Below are 18920 nucleotides of genomic sequence, written 5' to 3'. Positions count from 1 at the left end.
TTGTGGATTCATGACTGTAGAGAAATCTTGTTCTTTGTAACCAATATTGCCATCTGGTGGCTTAACAAAGAAATAGGCTAGGCACAATTTCAGTGAATTTTAATACATCCTTTCTGCTCTTCCAGGGTTGAATGTTAAAATTTACATTCATAGAAAGGAAGAGGGAGGACTAAAGTTATCAAATGCATTTTTAACAAAATAAGAAAGCAAAATGATTAATTAAAAATGGACACCAAATGATTTTTAAAGTGTAAAGTTAACTGACAATAACCTTTAACAACGACAACAAAAACAATACCACAAACAGAATTCACAAAAGTACATAACATTTTGATACTTATATTCTTGTAATTTTTATTTCTGTATTTTTTGACTCTATTCTTTAACTGGCTCTCTTTAAGAGATTGCATTTGTGATAGGGAAAAGAGGGGAAAGACAGGTGTTGCGGTGTTTCCTCCTAGCATTGTCACTCAGGCTTTGAACTTTGTGGTTTATTAGAAAGATGCTGTGAAAACTTTTAGGAATATAAACAAATTAAAGAAATGGAGGAAGTACAATGGATCCTGAAATGTAGTGAGAAGTCTATCAAAAGATTTCACTACATTTCAGGATCCATTGTACTTCCTTCTATTTCTTTTTCTCAGGATGTAACAAATCCTACATATTGTGAAGAATTATTAATCACTTTTCTGTATTGTGTTAGTTTCCCATTGCTGTGTAATACATGACCACAAACTCTGAACACCGTGATCCATCACACAAGGCTGCAATCAGAGCTAAGGTCCATGTCCTGAGATCCCATGGTTGTTGGCAGAATACACTTTCTATGCAGGTCTGGGGCTTGAATCAGGGCCTGGGTACTGTCCCTGAGCTTGTTTTTCTTAAGCCTAGCACTCTACCCCTTGAGTCAGCTTCACTTCTGAGAACCTACTTTCTTCCAGCTGTAGCACTTATGGCATCTACCATTCTCTACTAGGATCCGCTTTCTGATCTCAGAAAAAACAAGAACTATACTTGAAAGACCCCAGGTAAATAGATGAGGCCCACCTCATCTATTTTTGATGAACCTCATCTTCCTTTGGATGAATGTAAAGTCAAACTGAATAGGGATTTTATTAACATCTACAAAATCTCTTCACCTTTGCTATGAAATGTAACCTAATCATGGGAGTAGCATCTGTCGTGTTTCAGGTGCTATCAAAACAAAATGGAAGGGTACAACATGCAGCACAAATCTTGGGAACCAACTTTGAATCTTGCTGCAGCTGTCAGTGTTCCAATTCTATCTATGTTAAGTACATAGATAATTTTACACAAACACTGTCAAATTGTTTCTCAGATTGCTAAGCTTTTTACATTTCAACAATAGCACTATTAAAGAAATGTACTCATTATCTTGCCCATGTAATTGTACAGTATTTTCACAATAAAAATAAATAAAAATTTAAAAAGAAATTAATTTCTATGCATTCTTGATAATATTTGCTGTTATTGGTCTTAATTTCAATAATTCCAATAGGTGTGTAACCTAGATGGTTACAATTTGCATCTAATAACAAATAAATTTATATATCTTTGATTTTTCTTCATCAAAATTGAGGATCATACTTTATTTACTTTTTTCTCTGAAATCCTTTTATATCTTCAGGTTGGATCTTAATTTTTGTTTCATTCTTGATATGAATTTGTTATTCTTTTTGTTTTGCTCACAGTTTGTAAATTTTAGTGATTATTTTAAAGTTTCAGCTCTCTGTTTCATTGTGTTTACTCTATTTCTATTTTCATTGTCATTGATATCTATTTTGTTTTATTATTTCCTTTCTTAAGTTTGTATATGGTTAATTTTTCTTGTTTCTTGAAATGAGAGCTTAGACTGATTAAGGTATTTCCTTTAGTCTAACTCATTTATAGTATTATAAAATTGTTCTTAGTTCTGTTTTTTCTGTGTCCTACAAATTTTGATATATTTTCACTTCCATTCTGCTCAATGTATGATTGATTTGACATCCTCTTGGATCACTGCATTATTAAGAAGTGTTGTTTATTTTCAAGTATCTGGAGATTTTCATGTTACCTTTATTTGTTCCATTGTAGTTGGACAGCAAACTCTTATAATTGCACATTGAATATGTTGAGGTTGTTTTTTTTGGCCAAAAATATGATCTTTGTCAATCAGATTTTTCATTTCTGTGATAAACATCCAACAGAAACAGGGTAGAGGACAGATGCATTTTTGGATCAAGGATTTAGAGGTTTCAGCACATGGTAGCTGGATCTACTGATTTTAGTCCTGTACTGATGCAGAGACATCATGGAGGAAGGTGTGGTAGAGGAATGCTACTTGCCTAAGGCAGCCAAAAAGCACAGAGGAATTACAGGAAGAGGCCAGAGACAAAATAAACTACTTGCCTGTTTCCTCCAACATAGCCCCATATCCAGTTTCAAGATTTCCCAGTAGGATATTCAAATTGTGTACATGTATAAATGAAACCATTGACTTGGCTATATCTCTTCCCTCTCCCCTCAAAAGACTAATTATCTCTGGAAACACTCCCAGACACATTCTAAGGCTGCTTTATTGATTGCTTTATTGATCTCTCAATCCAATTAGACTGACAATCAAGATTAAGTATTTTGTGGTTAATCTTTTCATTCCTGAAATAAAATCTGTTTCATTACTGATAGGAATTTTTTGTCATATTTTTTCTTTATTTTGTTAATACCTTGTAAAGTTTAGTGATTATTTTAAAGTTTTAATGCTTTGTTTCATTGATTTTGTGTTATTTATATTTTAATTTTCATTTATAGCTATTTTATTTTAGTTTGTCTTAGTTGATCTTTGTTCCATGGGCTTTTGTAGGATGTATGCTATGGTTGCTGGGAGAATTGTCCTGTCTGTCTGTTGATGTGTTCTCAGATTCTTTGGTGTCCTTGTTGCTTTCTGTCTTGTTTTCTTTAGCCTTTGAAAGAAACAAAGATTTGGAAATTTCTGTCTGTAATTCTACATTGGTTTGTTTGTCTTTCCCTTCCATCAGCTTTTCTTAGACTTAATTTTCAGCTTTGTTGATTGATATATATGCATGTAGGATTGTTATGTCCTCTTAAGGGACAGACCCTATCAGCATCACTTTTTTGTCTGTTTGTAATTTTCTTTGCATAGAAGTATATATTAATTTCAGGCTAAGGATTTCATAATACCTATTTTTTAGCATACATATGTCATTACATTAGCTTCTTTTTCTTTTATTTATTTTCTTTCTTCCCCCTTTTTTTGGGACAATACTGGGATTTGAAATAAGTTCCTTCCCACTTGCTAGCCTATGCCATTTTCTTAGAAATGACTTTCTTGGGAGCAGATATGGTTGAGTCATATTTTGGATCTAGTCTGTATTTTAATGGTCTTTTCATTGATGTATGCAGAACAATGTCTGCATTATAATTATTTTTTGGGGGTCCAGTCATGGGGCCTGAACTCTGGGCCTGGGCACTGTCCCTCAGCTCTTCAGCTCAAGGCTAGCGCTCTACCGCTTGAGCCACAGTGCCACTTCTGGCTTTTTTCTTTTTGCTTATGTGGTGCTGAGAAATTGAACTCAGGGCCTCAGGCATGCAAGGCAAGTGCTCTACCACTGAGCCACCTTTCTAGCCCTGTATTATAATTATTATAAATAGATATTTTCTTGAATTTCATGTAATTTTTATTGAAGAACAAGTCTTCCATTTTATTTTTTGCTGTTTCATCTCTCCATTTTTCTTCCCCTATTTTAGTTTTACTCTAACAGCCTGTGGGATATTTAAGATGTCTAGAATTCAATCCAACTTATCTGTAGTATTTGATTTACCTTCTCTGTAGCCTTGTCTACTCACAACACATGATTTTGACTGAGGCGTCTGACAGAATATAGTTTAAAGTGCCCACACATAGTGCCTACAAATGAGCAAATGTCTTAACAGGTACAGGACAGAAGAGAATATATAGGCAGCCAATGATCATAAAAAAATTAACAACTTCATACTTCAGGGAAAGCAAATCAAACCACATTTTTGAGAAACCAGAACATCATCAAATGACTTAGGAAAAAAGGGGAAGAAACCATACCAATTTTGACAAATATATTCATCATCTGGAAATTTTCTGTGTTTCTTATGAGAGTCTAACTACCTTACGTCTTCAGGAATATTTTTTTTAATTTTAATTTTTATTTTTTGTGAACATACTGTACAGAGGGGTTACAAAATAACCACTAAAACACTAAACACATGTGTATTCTATAATCCTGTATATCCATTTTGATGAAATTACCTAAGATAAAGAATTCACATCTATACCAAAACATAATGAATGTGTATGGTTGCTTCTCTCATGATGGCACTGAAGTAAATAATCCAATACCCAAATGCCTAGTTCAAGAGGGAATGTATTAACAACTAATTGAATACTTATTCAGAGAAACTCTACTCAACAATTAAAAAAAACAAGAAAGATCGAGGCACATCAGCTCAACAATGCAATACAACTACTTGATAGGCAAACATTGAGACATGGTGGCTCAAGGTCAGCAAGGATGTGAAAGTTTGAGACTTCATCTCACTCAAATAGTAGCAAGGTTATTGTTTCAGCTTCAGGGAAAGCATGATGTCTGGATGTAGTGGTGTAGAACTGTCATCCCTAGCAGCAGAGGAACAGAGAAAGAGAAGTAAGAGGATTGCATCCCAGGTATAGAGCAATATACACCTTCCCCCAAAGCCTGAGGCTCTGGATTCAATCCCTTGTAGCATGGAACAAGTCCAGGATGACTCTGTGTGATTCCAAGTTATGTACTTCAGTAGTAAAGGGCTGTTGAATTGGAAGGAGTCATGGAAACGTTAGAGAATAATAGAAAATTTCAATGAGAAGATAGTAAAGAATTAAGTAGATAGAAACAAGTGTAAAATATCACTGAGCTGTGCTTAAGTTTTGTGCATTTTGTTATGTGTGTTGTACCTCTTTCTAAAATGACAGAATCAAAGCAAACTATTGATGTAACTTTCAGAACCCTCACCTGACAATTAAAAACAGTTCCATCATTAGGGAGAACCCACTGCAGTGTGTGTAGGCCTTGGATCCAAACCACATTGCTCATTGATGTTGTAAATACATATGCATTTAAAAATAAAAATAGAATTTGTTTTTCATAGGGAAGGAGTAAAGACTACTGACAGTCACAGATGGGATTGGCAATGAATCACTGGTGTTTCAGTGAGATTCCCTTGGAAGGATGCTGAGAGAGGCCTGATTCAAGTGGGGCTGGAGAACTGCAATTGAGGAAGTAAAGGGTAGGGCTATAGATGATCCTTTGCATTACTTGGTGATGATTTAGAGCTGGTGTCCATGTTGGCCTCTATAGGACATTATATAATAGCATAAGACTTCCTTAGGATCATGTAGGCTCAGTATTGTAAGGGAAGTGTGTGCACTTGTACATTTCCTTACAAATGAGCCTTACAAACCCTGACCCTTCTACACCCCAGTTGTCACCTTCTGAGAAGAAAGCATGTGTCCATTGTGAAGAGCAGACTGACTATGACCATGGACAGAGAGCAATCTAGGACTTGGATGGAATAAATTATAACATCTTTGGGTGTTAAATACCCCTTTTAGGAGGAAAGCAGCAGAGATAGCTCTGTCTGTTTCAGAGTCCTGCTGCAGGGTTTTGGTGCAGCCAGCAGATGCCTCGGGAGCACTGTACATACACAGCACATAGGTAAGTGGCTGAGTCTTCAGGGTTAGCAGTGGTGATATGCAAAAAGCTTCCCTTTTTTGATAATGTAGCTCTTAGTCTGTCTTTCTGCTTTTCATCCCCAGCTGAATACAGGATGAAGAGGAATGTGGGGCCTCTCCCAGCGTCTTGCCTGTACCACAGGAGTCCTCTGAAATCGCTGGTGGTGTAGCTGCAGTTGAGGCTGCCACTGCCTCCCTCCTGGAGGCTCAGGCTCTCAGGACTCTGCTCCACCTCATCTTTCCCATGCAGCCCTGTTCAGGAGAACATCAGAAATGACAGAATGTATTTAGTTCAGCATTTTGAAAAAATTTCAAGAGATCTGGGAGGGGTTGGGACTAAATATCTCCCTCTCCTCCTCATGTTGGATGAACCCTCCCTAGGGTTCTTATCTCTAAACCTCTCACTTACAGCCAAATTGAAGCAAGACCAGGAATATGCACTGTAACACGTTCTCCATCCTGATCTCTCAGTCCTTGAGACAAATTGTAATGATTCCAGATCTTCTCAAGGTTGCTATTTTCACTGCCTTCTTAGGTCTTAAGACCCAAGGATAGACAGCTCAATAGACAGCTCAGCCAATCAAATGCACCTCCTCTAGTAAGTCATGCTGTTGAAACTCAACGCATTTGAGGAAGAAGGAAAATGGAACTACTGACCCCTGGTGGCCTCAGAGTGAACCTCACAGTGTTCATTTCATCACTGAGAAACAGGATGAGGGTGTAGGGTGTAGGGTGTGGGGGTGTTGGGGTTTGGGGGTGTTGCGGGGTGGAAGGGGAATCTTCATTATTGGTGGGCATACAGCATAAGAGGTGTAAAATAGCAATGGGAAAAATTTTGTCATATTTGTACTTTTAATCCTTGGACTGACATTTGAGTGGGCTTTAAAGCTGCCATCACAGGTTATTAAAGAGTTCATCACTAATGGTTGGTCTCATGAATATGATTTCTCTTTTGAAATATACAAAAATTTAGCAGATGAAATCATGAAAGAAGGAAACTTTGAAATATTGAGTTAAAAGGTCAAAATAGTTTTAGGAATGTGTAGAAACTTTCTGATGTAATCTAGAATCTAGAGGCTTTGGGAACATTAGTTAGGAAATAGATTTTTAAAAATCCATTGTTTTTCCTCCCATGGCTACAGCAACTGCACCATGATGATCTAAACCTGGGAACACACATTTGACAGACCTTAGGAGAGATGAACATAGAAGCTCTTCATTTCTGGATCATAGTGAAAGTCACTGTGTGGTTGTGTGTAGGGGTGGTATCATGCATGCATTTTGTATATTACAGTATATAAATACACAAGTCTCCCTTCTCATTTACCTTCTGAACCACAGTTCTCACCCTAGAAACACTTGTTCTCATTAAACACACACACACACACACACACACACACACGAGTCAAATTTTAATATATAGATTCCATTCTATGCCTTGCTGTTTATCCACACAGAATGGTCACAGAGTTTCACATTAAATGGCTTATTTGTAGGTAATCTGCTTTAGATTTGGCATTATTTCAGAAATATAAAACTATGACAGAAGACATGTGCATTTCCCATGGAACAAGTCTGTCAATGTCCTTTCCCCCACTCCCTAGTCAACATATTACATTACTAATTTTGTAAAATTTTTTCTTAATACATAAATATGCTAACTCAGGGTACCATAAGTTTAATTTCACTATAATAGTTGAAACCAAGATTTTAACAGCTTATTTAAAAATAGATCAGCATGTCTGTTATTGAAGTATGTTCTTTCTGTTTAGATGTTAGTTTGGGAGGCAAGATCAGACTCCAGCTCAATGGTGTGCTTTCATGTTATGTATAAGTTGATACCACCTCACCCCAGTTAGAATGCCTATAATCAAGAAATCTAATAACAACAGATGCTGGAGGGGATGTGGACAGGAGGGAACCTAACTGCATTGTTGGTAGGAGTGTAAACTTGTTCAACCACTTTGGAAAGTAGTATGGAGGTTCCTCAAAAGACTCCACATAGAGCTCCCTTAGGACGCAGCAATCCCACTTTTGGGCATTTACTCAAATGATCACAAACAAGACCACACTAAAGCTACCAGCATGACTATGTTTATTGCAGCATTATTTAGCATAGCTAAGATATGGAACCAACCCAGATGCCCCTCAGTAGATGAATGGATCAAGAAAATGTGGTATATATACACGATGGAATTCTATGCCTCCATCAGAAAGAATGGCATTGCCCCATTTGTTAGGAACTGGAAAGACTTGGAAAAAATTCTATTAAGTGAAGTAAGCAAGGCCCAAAGAAACATAGGTCCCATGGTTTCCCTCATTTGCAATAACTAGTATATGTCTGACTCGAACAGAAAAGTCACGTTAGGGGAATGAACCCCAAGATAAGTATTCAAAATTTTTTTGTGTTTTTTCCTTTTATGTAATTGTTTCTAACATATTTATAATATGATTTCTTTGTTGCTTTGTATGTCCATCCCCCATGATATAACCCATGCTTTCACTGTATTGGATGTTAGTATAATTTGTGGAGGGGAAGGGAAAAAACAAATCGTTTAACTAGGGATACAGGTGGACCCATTGCAACAATGAGATGTACAAGGGGTTATGTCGAAAAATGAACTTTACAACTTTGGTGGGGAATGGGGGGGAGGACCGGGTGGGGGGAGGGGGAAGTATGGGAAGGGATGGGAAGGGGAAACGAAGAGGAGGCAACAATGCTTGATAAGAAATGTACTTGTTATCTTGCCCATGTCATTGTAACTCCTCTGTACGGTATTCTCACAATAAAAAAAGAAAAAAATGTTGATATAATACAGAATAATGACCAGAAGATAGCAAGCACACAATTTATACTAGCACTTATGTTAATAGTTGAATTTTCTTCAGAAAGTTAATTTAATTGGCATATGAAAACCCTTACATATTAAAATTCTACTTCTGTCAAAAAAAATCTGCATTTCTGAGCATCTGTTGTAACAGCTGAGGCATGAATACAGAGTATAACAGGAAGTAGACCTTGGAGAATGTCTGGACTTGGTTGCTGAGACAGCTTTCACTGTGGTCCTCAACCCTTTTCACTTTGAAAGGAGACAGAACCAGAAATTTAAAGTGAAAAAGAGACAAACCCAGCTGGACACTCTATAAACACTTTCCTCAGAGGCAGTATTCAAATCAGCGAGACTTGTCTAGACAGCTCTTAAAAATCACAAGTTCGTAACAAAACAGGTAAGTTTGGGAACACTTCATATGGCTTCTGTTTGTATATTGTTTGATTATGGAAAGCGATCTTAATTAAAATAATTTATTCTACATAATTGAATAAGAACTCTACATTTTCTAAGACAAATCAGTGGAATGTCTTTGTATGAAAAGTAGATAAAAACATCTGTATAATAAGTGCATAAATATATGGATGTTCCTGAAAATACCACAATTCATAAATAGAATTACCCACCCATGTAATAAAATGATACAAGTATAAATAAGAGGCTTTGTTCAAGAACATTTTACAAATGATTGTACATGGGCTTTATATTTTATCTCAATGTATTATGAATGACAGATGAGAGACACATGTCTAATAGGTGGTGAATCTAGACATTGTATGTGAATTGTCCTACAGATTTCCTGTAAGTCCCACTTGTGCCCCTTGCCCACTTGTGGCTCTTGCTCTGACTGAAGTTTATGAAGGCACCTGAAGGCTCCTCTCTCACTCTGACCTCTCTGAGTGAGCGGAAATACACAGCTGAGTCCTCCAGCTGTGTGGCTATGATGGTGAGGTTGATGGATCTGGATGACTTCTGGAAGTTAAGGAAATAATGACCCTCTGTTGCATTTTGCTTATCATTAGAGTTCTGGCGAATAAGCAAAACCAGTTCCCTGCTAGGGGGTTGTTTGTACCAGACGATGAAATAAGAACTATCCTTAGTCTCCTACAAAGAGTCTAGGGTCACAGCTTCTTTCTCCACCACCAAAATTGCAGGCTGAGCTTGGGTTACCTTCTGGGCCATATGGTTCCTGAAAGCAAGAGGACAGAGTCAGACTGACCTTTTCTTTATAATCAAGGTCTTAGAGAGATGAAGGAGCTTAGGACTCAGAATCTCTTCTGTTGAGCCTCAGAGAACAAAGCTCCAAGACCATCACTCTCATATCTGAGAAGAGGTTTAGCCCAGTGTTTGTGGACATCCATACCAAGACAGATAGAAGTGACAGCTGATCCCAGCAGGCTAGCGATCAGCATAATGGCAATTCTTCCCCTGATTGAGATGATGTTATGCCTCAAATCCAGATGTTAATCTGTGCCCAGTGCTCACAGGATCAACAAAGATAATGTGCTCTATGATACATCACCCAACAGGAAACACAGGTAGCAGATATGGGGCAGGTTTGTCTGTGTCTGTGTCCCATCACAGGCTTCCCACACAGGGGCAGATGCTGTCCTGAGCACCTGTTGTGTCTCATAACTTCCTGTCCTGGAAGAACAAATCATGCTTAGTTCATTCTTGGCACATGGACAATGAAGGACCTACTATTTATTAACAACTCTATGAAGAGATGAAGTTGTATTATGCAACTCTTTTGGACTGATGGTACTGGGATTTGAATTCAGTGATTTGTACCTGCTAGAAATTGAATTCTACCTTCAGCTCTTTTTGCTTTTAGTTATATTTTAGGGGGGGGGTTTCATGTTTTGTTTGCCTAGTCCAGCCTCACATTATGATTGTCCTTCTATGCTTCCCACATAATCTGTGAGACTGTACTGCCACACCTAGATTTGTTTACTGAGGTTGGTACTTATTAGTGTTTTGTCCATGCTGGCTTCACACCACAATCCCCTGATCTCTACTGGTATAAGCCATAGCACCAGGCTTTCAGGGACATTTTGGTACTAAGTTTGCCTCATATTCCCTAGATAATACCAAATTGAATGATCACCACAGAATCTTATGGAGAGATTTATTTTCAATCTTTGTTACTACCTCAGCATTCATAGGGTTCAGCAAAGGTTATATGAGAAATATTGTTAATGATCATGCCTCCTGAACTCCAAAATCTGTCATTTGTGTGCCATATTTGGTAACAACACAGAAGAAAACACCATGTATGTGCTTGAGTATGACATGTGTATGTTGGAAGTTCAGAAACTTTTACATAGTTCTTAGATCCAGGTACCTCAGTTATAACTCAACCCATGTTTTCCTGGAAGCCCTCCTGCTCCTTCAAACCATGCCCACTAACTACAGTGAATGTTAAGAGAATGAAAAGACCAAATGAGAGAACTTGCAATCAGAGCACTATTGAAGAAAATAGAAGCCTTATGAAAATACCATTTGTAGGCCAAGCTAGGAAAAAAAAAAAAAAAAACAAGATCAGTAGAATTCAAGCTCTGTTGGCATTTGTCTCTAGTACTACAATCGGTAAATGTTTGTAGTCTTCAATTAAAAATAACTTGTGTCATCCCATATGTGTATGTTTGCAAGAGATTTTATATATATATATATATATATATATATATCTCACAATGACAAAGTTCATCAAATTTTTGAATTATTGTACCTCGTACATCAGTATTTTCAGATAATAAACAGATATGTCACTATTTTTTCTATTGAATTTATATTTTAGAGCAATTTTAGGCTCACTTCAAAAGTGAGCAATTAATCAGAAGATACAGTTTTTCCTCCAACTCCTTGCCCCTACTTGCATAGCCTCCCTCATTATCAACATCCTGCAGGTACCAGAGATGTATTTGTGATAACTGGTGGACCCACATGGACATGAAATTGTCATCGGGAGCCCACAGGTCACATTAAGATTCACTCTTGGTGCTGTTGCTTTATAGGTGTAGACAGCTCTATGAGGAGCATACACCATTACAGTATCATACAAACTAGTTATAGGGTCCTGGTGTTCTGGAAGTAGGAAAGAATGATAGTTAGACATTTCCCCAATTATTTTTATTTTGTGCTGGTTCTAGGGCTTACTTGAACTCATGGCCTTGGGCACTGTCCCTGAGCTTTTTTGGCTCAAGGTTAGTGATCTACCACCTGAGCCATAGCTCCACTTCTGGCTTTTTAAATTTTTTTTGAAAGTTTTTTGTAGATAACAATCTCATGGACTTGGCTATAAACTGCAATTCTCAAATCTCAGCCTACTGACTAGCTAGGATTAAAAAGTATCTTTTAAAATGAAATTTAGCCGGATGCTGGTGGCTCATGCCTGTAATCCTCGCAACTCGAATGCTGAGATATGAGGATCATGGTTCAAAGCCAGCCTGGGAAGCAAAGTCTGTGAGACTCTTATCTCCAATAAACCACCAAAAAACCCAGAAGTAGTGCTGTGGCTCAAGTGGTAGAGAACTAACCTTGAGTTGAAGAGCTGAAGGACAGCACCAGGCCCAGAGTTCAAGCCCCATGACTGACCAAAAAAAAAAAAGAATTTTAATTATACATTAATTGTATCTTTATAAAACCATTAGTTTAACTTTAAAGTGATTAAGATACTCTTAGAGATGCTAAAGTAACTTGCAGTGGCTAGGGGAACTACAGTGTAGGGAACCACTATCAGTAAAAACTGGGGCTAGTCCCAGACACTGTTACCATGAAGTACACCAAGCTTTTATTTCAGAGTCCCATGAAATCCCAGGCTCAGAGACTTTTCTTCTTTTTTTCTAAGTAAAACTTCAAACATTAAAGCAGCTTCACACCTTCAAAACCTGCCTTAGCATATGCAAAGCCCAGAATTACACACAGCGAAGAAAGCATGGAGACTCCCAGACCTCCACAAGGTGGGGAGATTTCCAGGTGAGCTGCATCCCTGGGACAACAGTGAGAACTGACCTTTCTGTTGATAAAAACAGCAGGATTTTAACCAAATGGTGCCAGTAAACTGGAGTCTGAGAACCATTTCCTCTCACATCTGAGTTATTCCTTTGCTGGATTTGACATACTGTAGGAGGGTCATGGGCTTAACTATAATAAGAAGAATATGTCAGATTCCACAGCTGTAATATGTTCAGAACTTAGGCCTTTCACAGGTGGGATCCTCCGGTCCCCAGTGAGTTGAGTTATTCTTTAGCATTACAGTAATGATCTGACAGACTGAGAGTAGGTGGGAGTGAGTCAGCAAGATACGCTGTGGTTGCAGATGGCACTGACTGGGCTGCTCTGCCCCAACAGTGGCCTGGGACATGTCTCCTCCCTATTTTCCTAAGAGATTTTAGTCAGGCAGTGGTATTTCTAGAGCAGTGGCATTTCTAGGGAGGAGAACTCAAAGGAAGAACAAATAAATGCTTGCTTTCTTAAAATTTGCAGCACTCAACAGTGCTGGGGCCCAGTGTATAAGACACAAACTAGATTTAAGGTTTCACTCTAGACCACGAATGTTTATAGTTTGGGCTCAACCAAACTGTGTGTCATATGGCAGTTATTTTCACTGTCACCTAGAGAAGAAAAGAGACACCTGGGCTGTAAACAGAGCAAAGCCTGGGAAGTAGAGCAGGCGCCTCTCTTCCCTAACACCTCTCCTGATAGCAATCCAGGAACTCCAGGGCCTTTCCAAATCTTACAACTGGAGGAGGCCTCCAGCTCAGAATCCTGGAGAGAAGAAGCAGCCCCTCCCAGGCCCAAACACCCCCCTCTGGATCCAGGCTCAGCCCCTTCTCATTAAGAACAGTGAGAACAGTAGTTCACTGCTGAATCTGAGGTTGGTTCTTCAGGTGGAAGGTGCTGTCTCTCTTAGCATGACTGGCCTGGGACATTCTGCTGCCAGTCCTGGTTTGATGAACTCCTCAGAAGCATCTCAGGCTCTTTTATTTGACAGCAGAATTATCTGTAAAGAAAAGACAGCTGGTTCAATGACTGCAATTAGAGCTAGTGCAGCCTGCCTAGGGAAGATAACCTGCCTTTGGTCTGTGTCTCCAAGTACAGTACTCACGAGACCCTCCTGGAAACAGTAAAGGCTTTGCTATACTAGCAGTGTCAGAGTAGTCTGCAGTTCTACACATACACAAGGACAAAACATCTCTAATATTTTCAGTAATGGAAATCAACAAGATTGCCAGCTCTGACCAGGAAGCAGAGTGGCTGGTTCAGATTCACAAGGTTGTGCTTAGGATACAGAGAAGCTGGGATGGTTCTTTCAGTTGCTGAATTTGTTACTGGAGTCTTTTACACATTCTGCTCATGTATTGAGACAAAGTCATGCTGCCACTGGCTGAAAACAGCAAAAGCTGTGCTCAATCACTAAGGTGAATTTGTTTTGCTGTTCAGACAGCAACTTGGAGGGAACATGCCCTCTTCTGTTCGCAGCCTGCTCTGCATCTTTTCATGTTGACTTTACCCTGGAGCTTGAGTTGTATGCACAGCAAGAAGAGGGCTATCTGGGGGTCCAAAGGAAATACTAAACACTTGTCAAAATCTTTTCCTGGTATATATGAGTGGATGCTCTGGAACCAGTGCACCACCCCTCTGCTTAGAGAGTCTCCATTCTCTCCCTTGCCCCTTAACTTGTAGTCACTCTACTCAACACTGTGTACCCCACCTCCTGATAAGAGCACTCACTGGTCTCTTATCTGAGTGCTGCATCTTATCCCAGCACATATGTTTGTGCATCTGTCCACGTTCTTTCCATGCCATATTAAAATTATGTGTGCCCTGATTTTCAAGCTATGCTTGCTGCTCCTGAGACTGAGACATTAATATCCTAGTTCATTTCCCAAGTATTCAGGTCCTTATCTCATAATCAGTGCTAAAATATCTGAAAAGCCAGGTGCCAATAGTTCATGCCTATACTACTAGTTACTCAGGAGGCTGAGATCTAAGGATTGTGATTCAAGGTCAGGTGATACAGTTTAGTCCATGACACTTTTATTTCCAAGTAACCTCCAAAAAGCTGAAAGTGTAGCTATGGCTCAACTGGTAAGGAACAATGCTCAATCCCTGAGTTCAAGGTCCAGTACTAACACACACACACACACACACACACACACACACACACACACACACACACACACAACCTTGATAAATGAGAGAATAAACTAATTAGTGGATGTGACTTATGGTTGAAATTATGTTGTCAAGTACAGTCTATGTGAAATTATTGCATAGGCCTAAGGGTGACTGTAGCTTCTGGCATAGGCTCAGGGTCTGTGTAATAGGTTACATAAATGTCTTATACAGGTATCAGTATGTTTTTAACACAGACAAAAATAAGAAAATTCATGAGCTTTTTATACTTGTAGGCTTCCCAAAATTTACTAAGTAAAAAGGCAAAACTAAATAAATAAGGGATATTTTGTGAAATTAGATATTCAGAGAACATTTACTAGGAGAGGGCTATGGATGTTGAATGACTGGAGTTTGTTTGATATACTATTTCTCATATTGTGATAAGTCACTATGCATTTTTGTACTTTTTTAATTCATTGAAAGCAGACTTATATAGTGTATAATTTTGTATCTAATGAGGTAATAAAGATTCTTCCTTGTGAAGCACTCATTGTATATTTATTACCCTCATATATAGTGAATTATATGTTGCTATATACTGACAGTGATTGTGAATAGTTTCTGGTCTTTCAGTGGTAGTGCAGTGTTTAGAATTCCTTCTGTTTGTGAGAGATAGCCAAAATAATAGTCCAGTTCTTCTAAGAAAATGTATCCTTTTAAGCAACCACAAAAACTTGATTTTTAAAAGGATATTATTTCATTTGTCATTAATTTGCTGAAAACATTGAAATCAAGGGGAAATGTTCTTCTCTAATTTAGTCATCTAGATGATGAGAAATGTGTTTTATATAAGAATTGAAAATAGAATTGCATTTAGGTTAAAAGCTTCTGTAGAGAATACAAGAATTAGAGGAGGAACCCCATTGACACAGCCCCCAAGAAGGCAAATAACATGGCAGAAACTAAAAAATACCTCTCAGTCCTAACTCTCAATATTAGTGGACTTAACTAAGTGACATAGACTGTCTAGTTGGATCACAAGCAGCATCCTTCTCTCTGCTGCCTTCAAGAGACACACCTTGCCCATAAAAACAAACATTCTGAAAGTAAAAGGGTGGAATAAAATCTACCAAGCAAATGGCCTTCATAAACAGGTGGGAGTTGCAATCCTAATATCAGATGAAATAGACTTCAAATTAAAACTAGTGAGAAGAGATAAAGAAGGTCATTACATACTAATTAGGGCATCTCTCCTTCAGGAGGATATTACAAATCTAAATATATATTGACCAAACAATGGAGCACCCAAATTTTCCAAGAGACACTACTTTCCCTCCAATCTCACATAGATCCAAAGATATTAATTTTTGGGGACTTTAACACACCACCATCCCCACTGGATAGATCAAGCTGGCAAAAACTCAACAGAGAAACTGCAGGTCTAAACAACTGCATAGATCAACTAGACTTAATGAAATCTACCGAATATTGCATCCAAAAGTATCAGAATACACATTCTTCTCAGCAGCACATGGAACATTCTCCAAAATAGAGCACATTTTAGGTCACAAAGCAATTTTGCCCAGTTTCAGAAACATTAAAATTATGCCTTGGATTCTCACTAGCCACAGGGAATAAAATTAGAATTCAACACCAAAAGCCACCAAAGAAATACCTGTAATACATGGAGGCTAAACAACACACTGTTGAACCACCAGTGGGTCATGAAAGAGATTAGGAAGGACATTCAAATGTTCATGATATTTAACAAAAATGAACACACAAATTACCAACTCCTCTGGGACACAGTAAAGCAGTACTTAGAGACAAGTTTATAGCTCTGAGTAGGTCTTATATCAACAAGTTGGAGAGATTTGAAACCAGTAATTTAATGGGACACCTGAAGCTCCTTGAAAAAGAGCAGCAAGCTAAACCCCAATCCAACAGATGGAAACAAATAATTAAAATTAAATGAAATAATTAAAATCAAAATGAAATGAATTAGAATCCAAACAAAACCATAGAAAGAATCAAGAAAACAAAGAGTTGGTTTTTTGAAAAAATTAACAAGATTGACAGACCCTTACCTAATCTTATATAAAAAAGAGAGAACACACACAAATAAACAAACAGAGATGAGAATGGAAATATCACCACAGGGTAGGGGTGAGGGGGAATAAGATGCAGAACATTATAAGGGAATGCTTCTCAAAGCCTTATCCTAATAAGTTTGAGAATCTGAAAAAAATGGATGATTTTCTAGCAAGTATCGACATGCCAAAACTAAACCAAGATGATTTAAACCAATTTAACATACCCATGTCAAGCATAAAAATAGAAACATCAATAAGAGACTTCCCACCCAAGAAAAGCCCAGAGCCACATGGATTTACAGCTGAATTCTACAAGGCCTTCAAAGCAGAACTCACACCAATACTCTTCCAAATCCTCAATGAAATTGAAAGTGAAAGTTCACTACCAAACTCTTTTTAAGAAGCCATTATAACCCTCAACCCAAAACCAGGCAGGGACTCATCAAAGAAAGAGAACTATAGATGAACATTGATACAAAACTTCTCAAAAAAATTTTGTCCAATCGACTTCAACAACTCATCAAAAAAATTATACACCACGATCAAACAGGATTCATTTCAGAGATGCACAACTGGTTCAATATATGCATATGAATTAATATACTTAATCACATCAGCAAAAGCAAGGATAGAAACCACAGGCTTAGCTCAATAGATGCAGAAAAGGCATTGACAAGATCCAATACTCTTTTATGATGAAGGCTCTGGAAAAACTAGGAATGTTCTATGGAGAACATTCTTCAATATAATAAAGGCTGTGTATGACAAACCTACAGCCAGCATTGTACTTAATGGTGAAAAGCTAAAGCCATTTCCTCTGAACTCAGGAATGAGACAAGGATGTCCATTCTCTCTGCTTCTCTTCAACTGAGTATTAGAATGCCTAGCTACAGAAATAAGACAAAATGAAAACATAAAGGGAATCCAAATAGAGAAAGATGAAGTAAAACTCTCCCTTTTTGCAGATGACATGATCTTGTATTTAAAGAATCCCATGGGCTCCACTCCCAAATTACTCAAGCTGATTCAAAACTTTGACAAAGTAGCAGGGTATAAAATTAGCCCAAAAAATTAATGGCTTTTCTGTATGCCAACAATGAAAAGAGCGTGGCTGAAGTCAGGAAAGCAACTCCTTTTGTAATAGCTCCACAAAAAAAAATGACCTAGGAGTTACCTAAAGTAGTGAAGGACCTCTATGATGAAAACTTTTAAAACCTAAAAAAACGATATTAAGTAGAAAAGCCTCCTATGTTCCTGTATTGAGAGGATTAACACTGTGAAAATGGCAATACTGCCAAAGGCTATCTACAAATTCAATGCAGTATCTATCAATATCCTAACCCCATTCTTCAAGGAAATAGAAGCCACTCCAAAATTCATATGGAACAATAAAAGACCCCGAATAGCAAAAACAATCCTTAGCAGAAAGAACAGTGCTGGAGGAATATCAATACCAAATTTTAAACTCTACTACAAAGCCAAAATAATCAAAACAGCATGGTACTGGCACAAGAACAGACCTGAGGACCAATGGAATAGAACTGAAGGCCCAGAAATGAACCCACAGACCTATAGCCACCTAATCTTCAATAAGGGAGGTAAACAAATAGAATGGAAGAAAGACAGCCTCTTCAGTAATTTTCTTTTTTTTTTGTCGGTCGTGGGGCTTGAACTCTGGGCCTGGGCGCTGTCCCTCAGCTCTTCAGCTCAAGATGAGCGCTCTACCACTTGAGCTACAACGCCACTTCCAGTTTTCTGGTGATTTATTGGAGATAGGAGTCTCACGGTCTCTCCTGCCCGTGATCCTCAGATCTCAGCCTCCTGAGTAGCTAGGATTACAGGCGTGAGCCACCAGCGCCCGGCTCTTCAGTAATTTTCTTAATAGAGACACACAAACAGAACAAATGAAAGAAAGGTTTGACAAATGGAATTGCATGAAATTGCAGAGCTTCTGCATGGCAAAGGACATAACCAGCAAGATCAATAGAAAACCCACGAATTGGGAAAAGATCTTTACTAGCCATACATTGGACAAGGGTCTCTATTCTAAAATATTCTTAGAACTCAAAAAACTAAATCCCCCATCAACAAATCCTCAAAGAAACAAATGCCTGATAA

At 38.1% G+C, this 18920-nt stretch overlaps 1 gene segment (V, D, J or C); it reads right to left on the bottom strand.

Annotated features, from left to right (window-relative positions):
- Positions 1-5669: 5669 nt before the first annotated feature.
- Positions 5670-6216, bottom strand: LOC138822330 (T cell receptor alpha variable 20-like). The segment is given in 2 exon segments: positions 5670-6010; positions 6168-6216. Coding segments are annotated over 2 exon segments (390 nt in total).
- Between the last annotated feature and the right edge of the window lie 12704 nt (positions 6217-18920).

The sequence above is a fragment of the Dipodomys merriami genome, unplaced genomic scaffold (genome assembly GCF_024711535.1).
Source record: "Dipodomys merriami isolate MVZ:Mamm:240054 unplaced genomic scaffold, mDipMer1.0.p SCAF_1, whole genome shotgun sequence".
NCBI classification, from domain to species: Eukaryota; Metazoa; Chordata; class Mammalia; order Rodentia; family Heteromyidae; genus Dipodomys; species Dipodomys merriami.
Note: the sequence above shows the minus strand (reverse complement) of the source record. Positions and strands in the feature narration are given on the sequence as shown.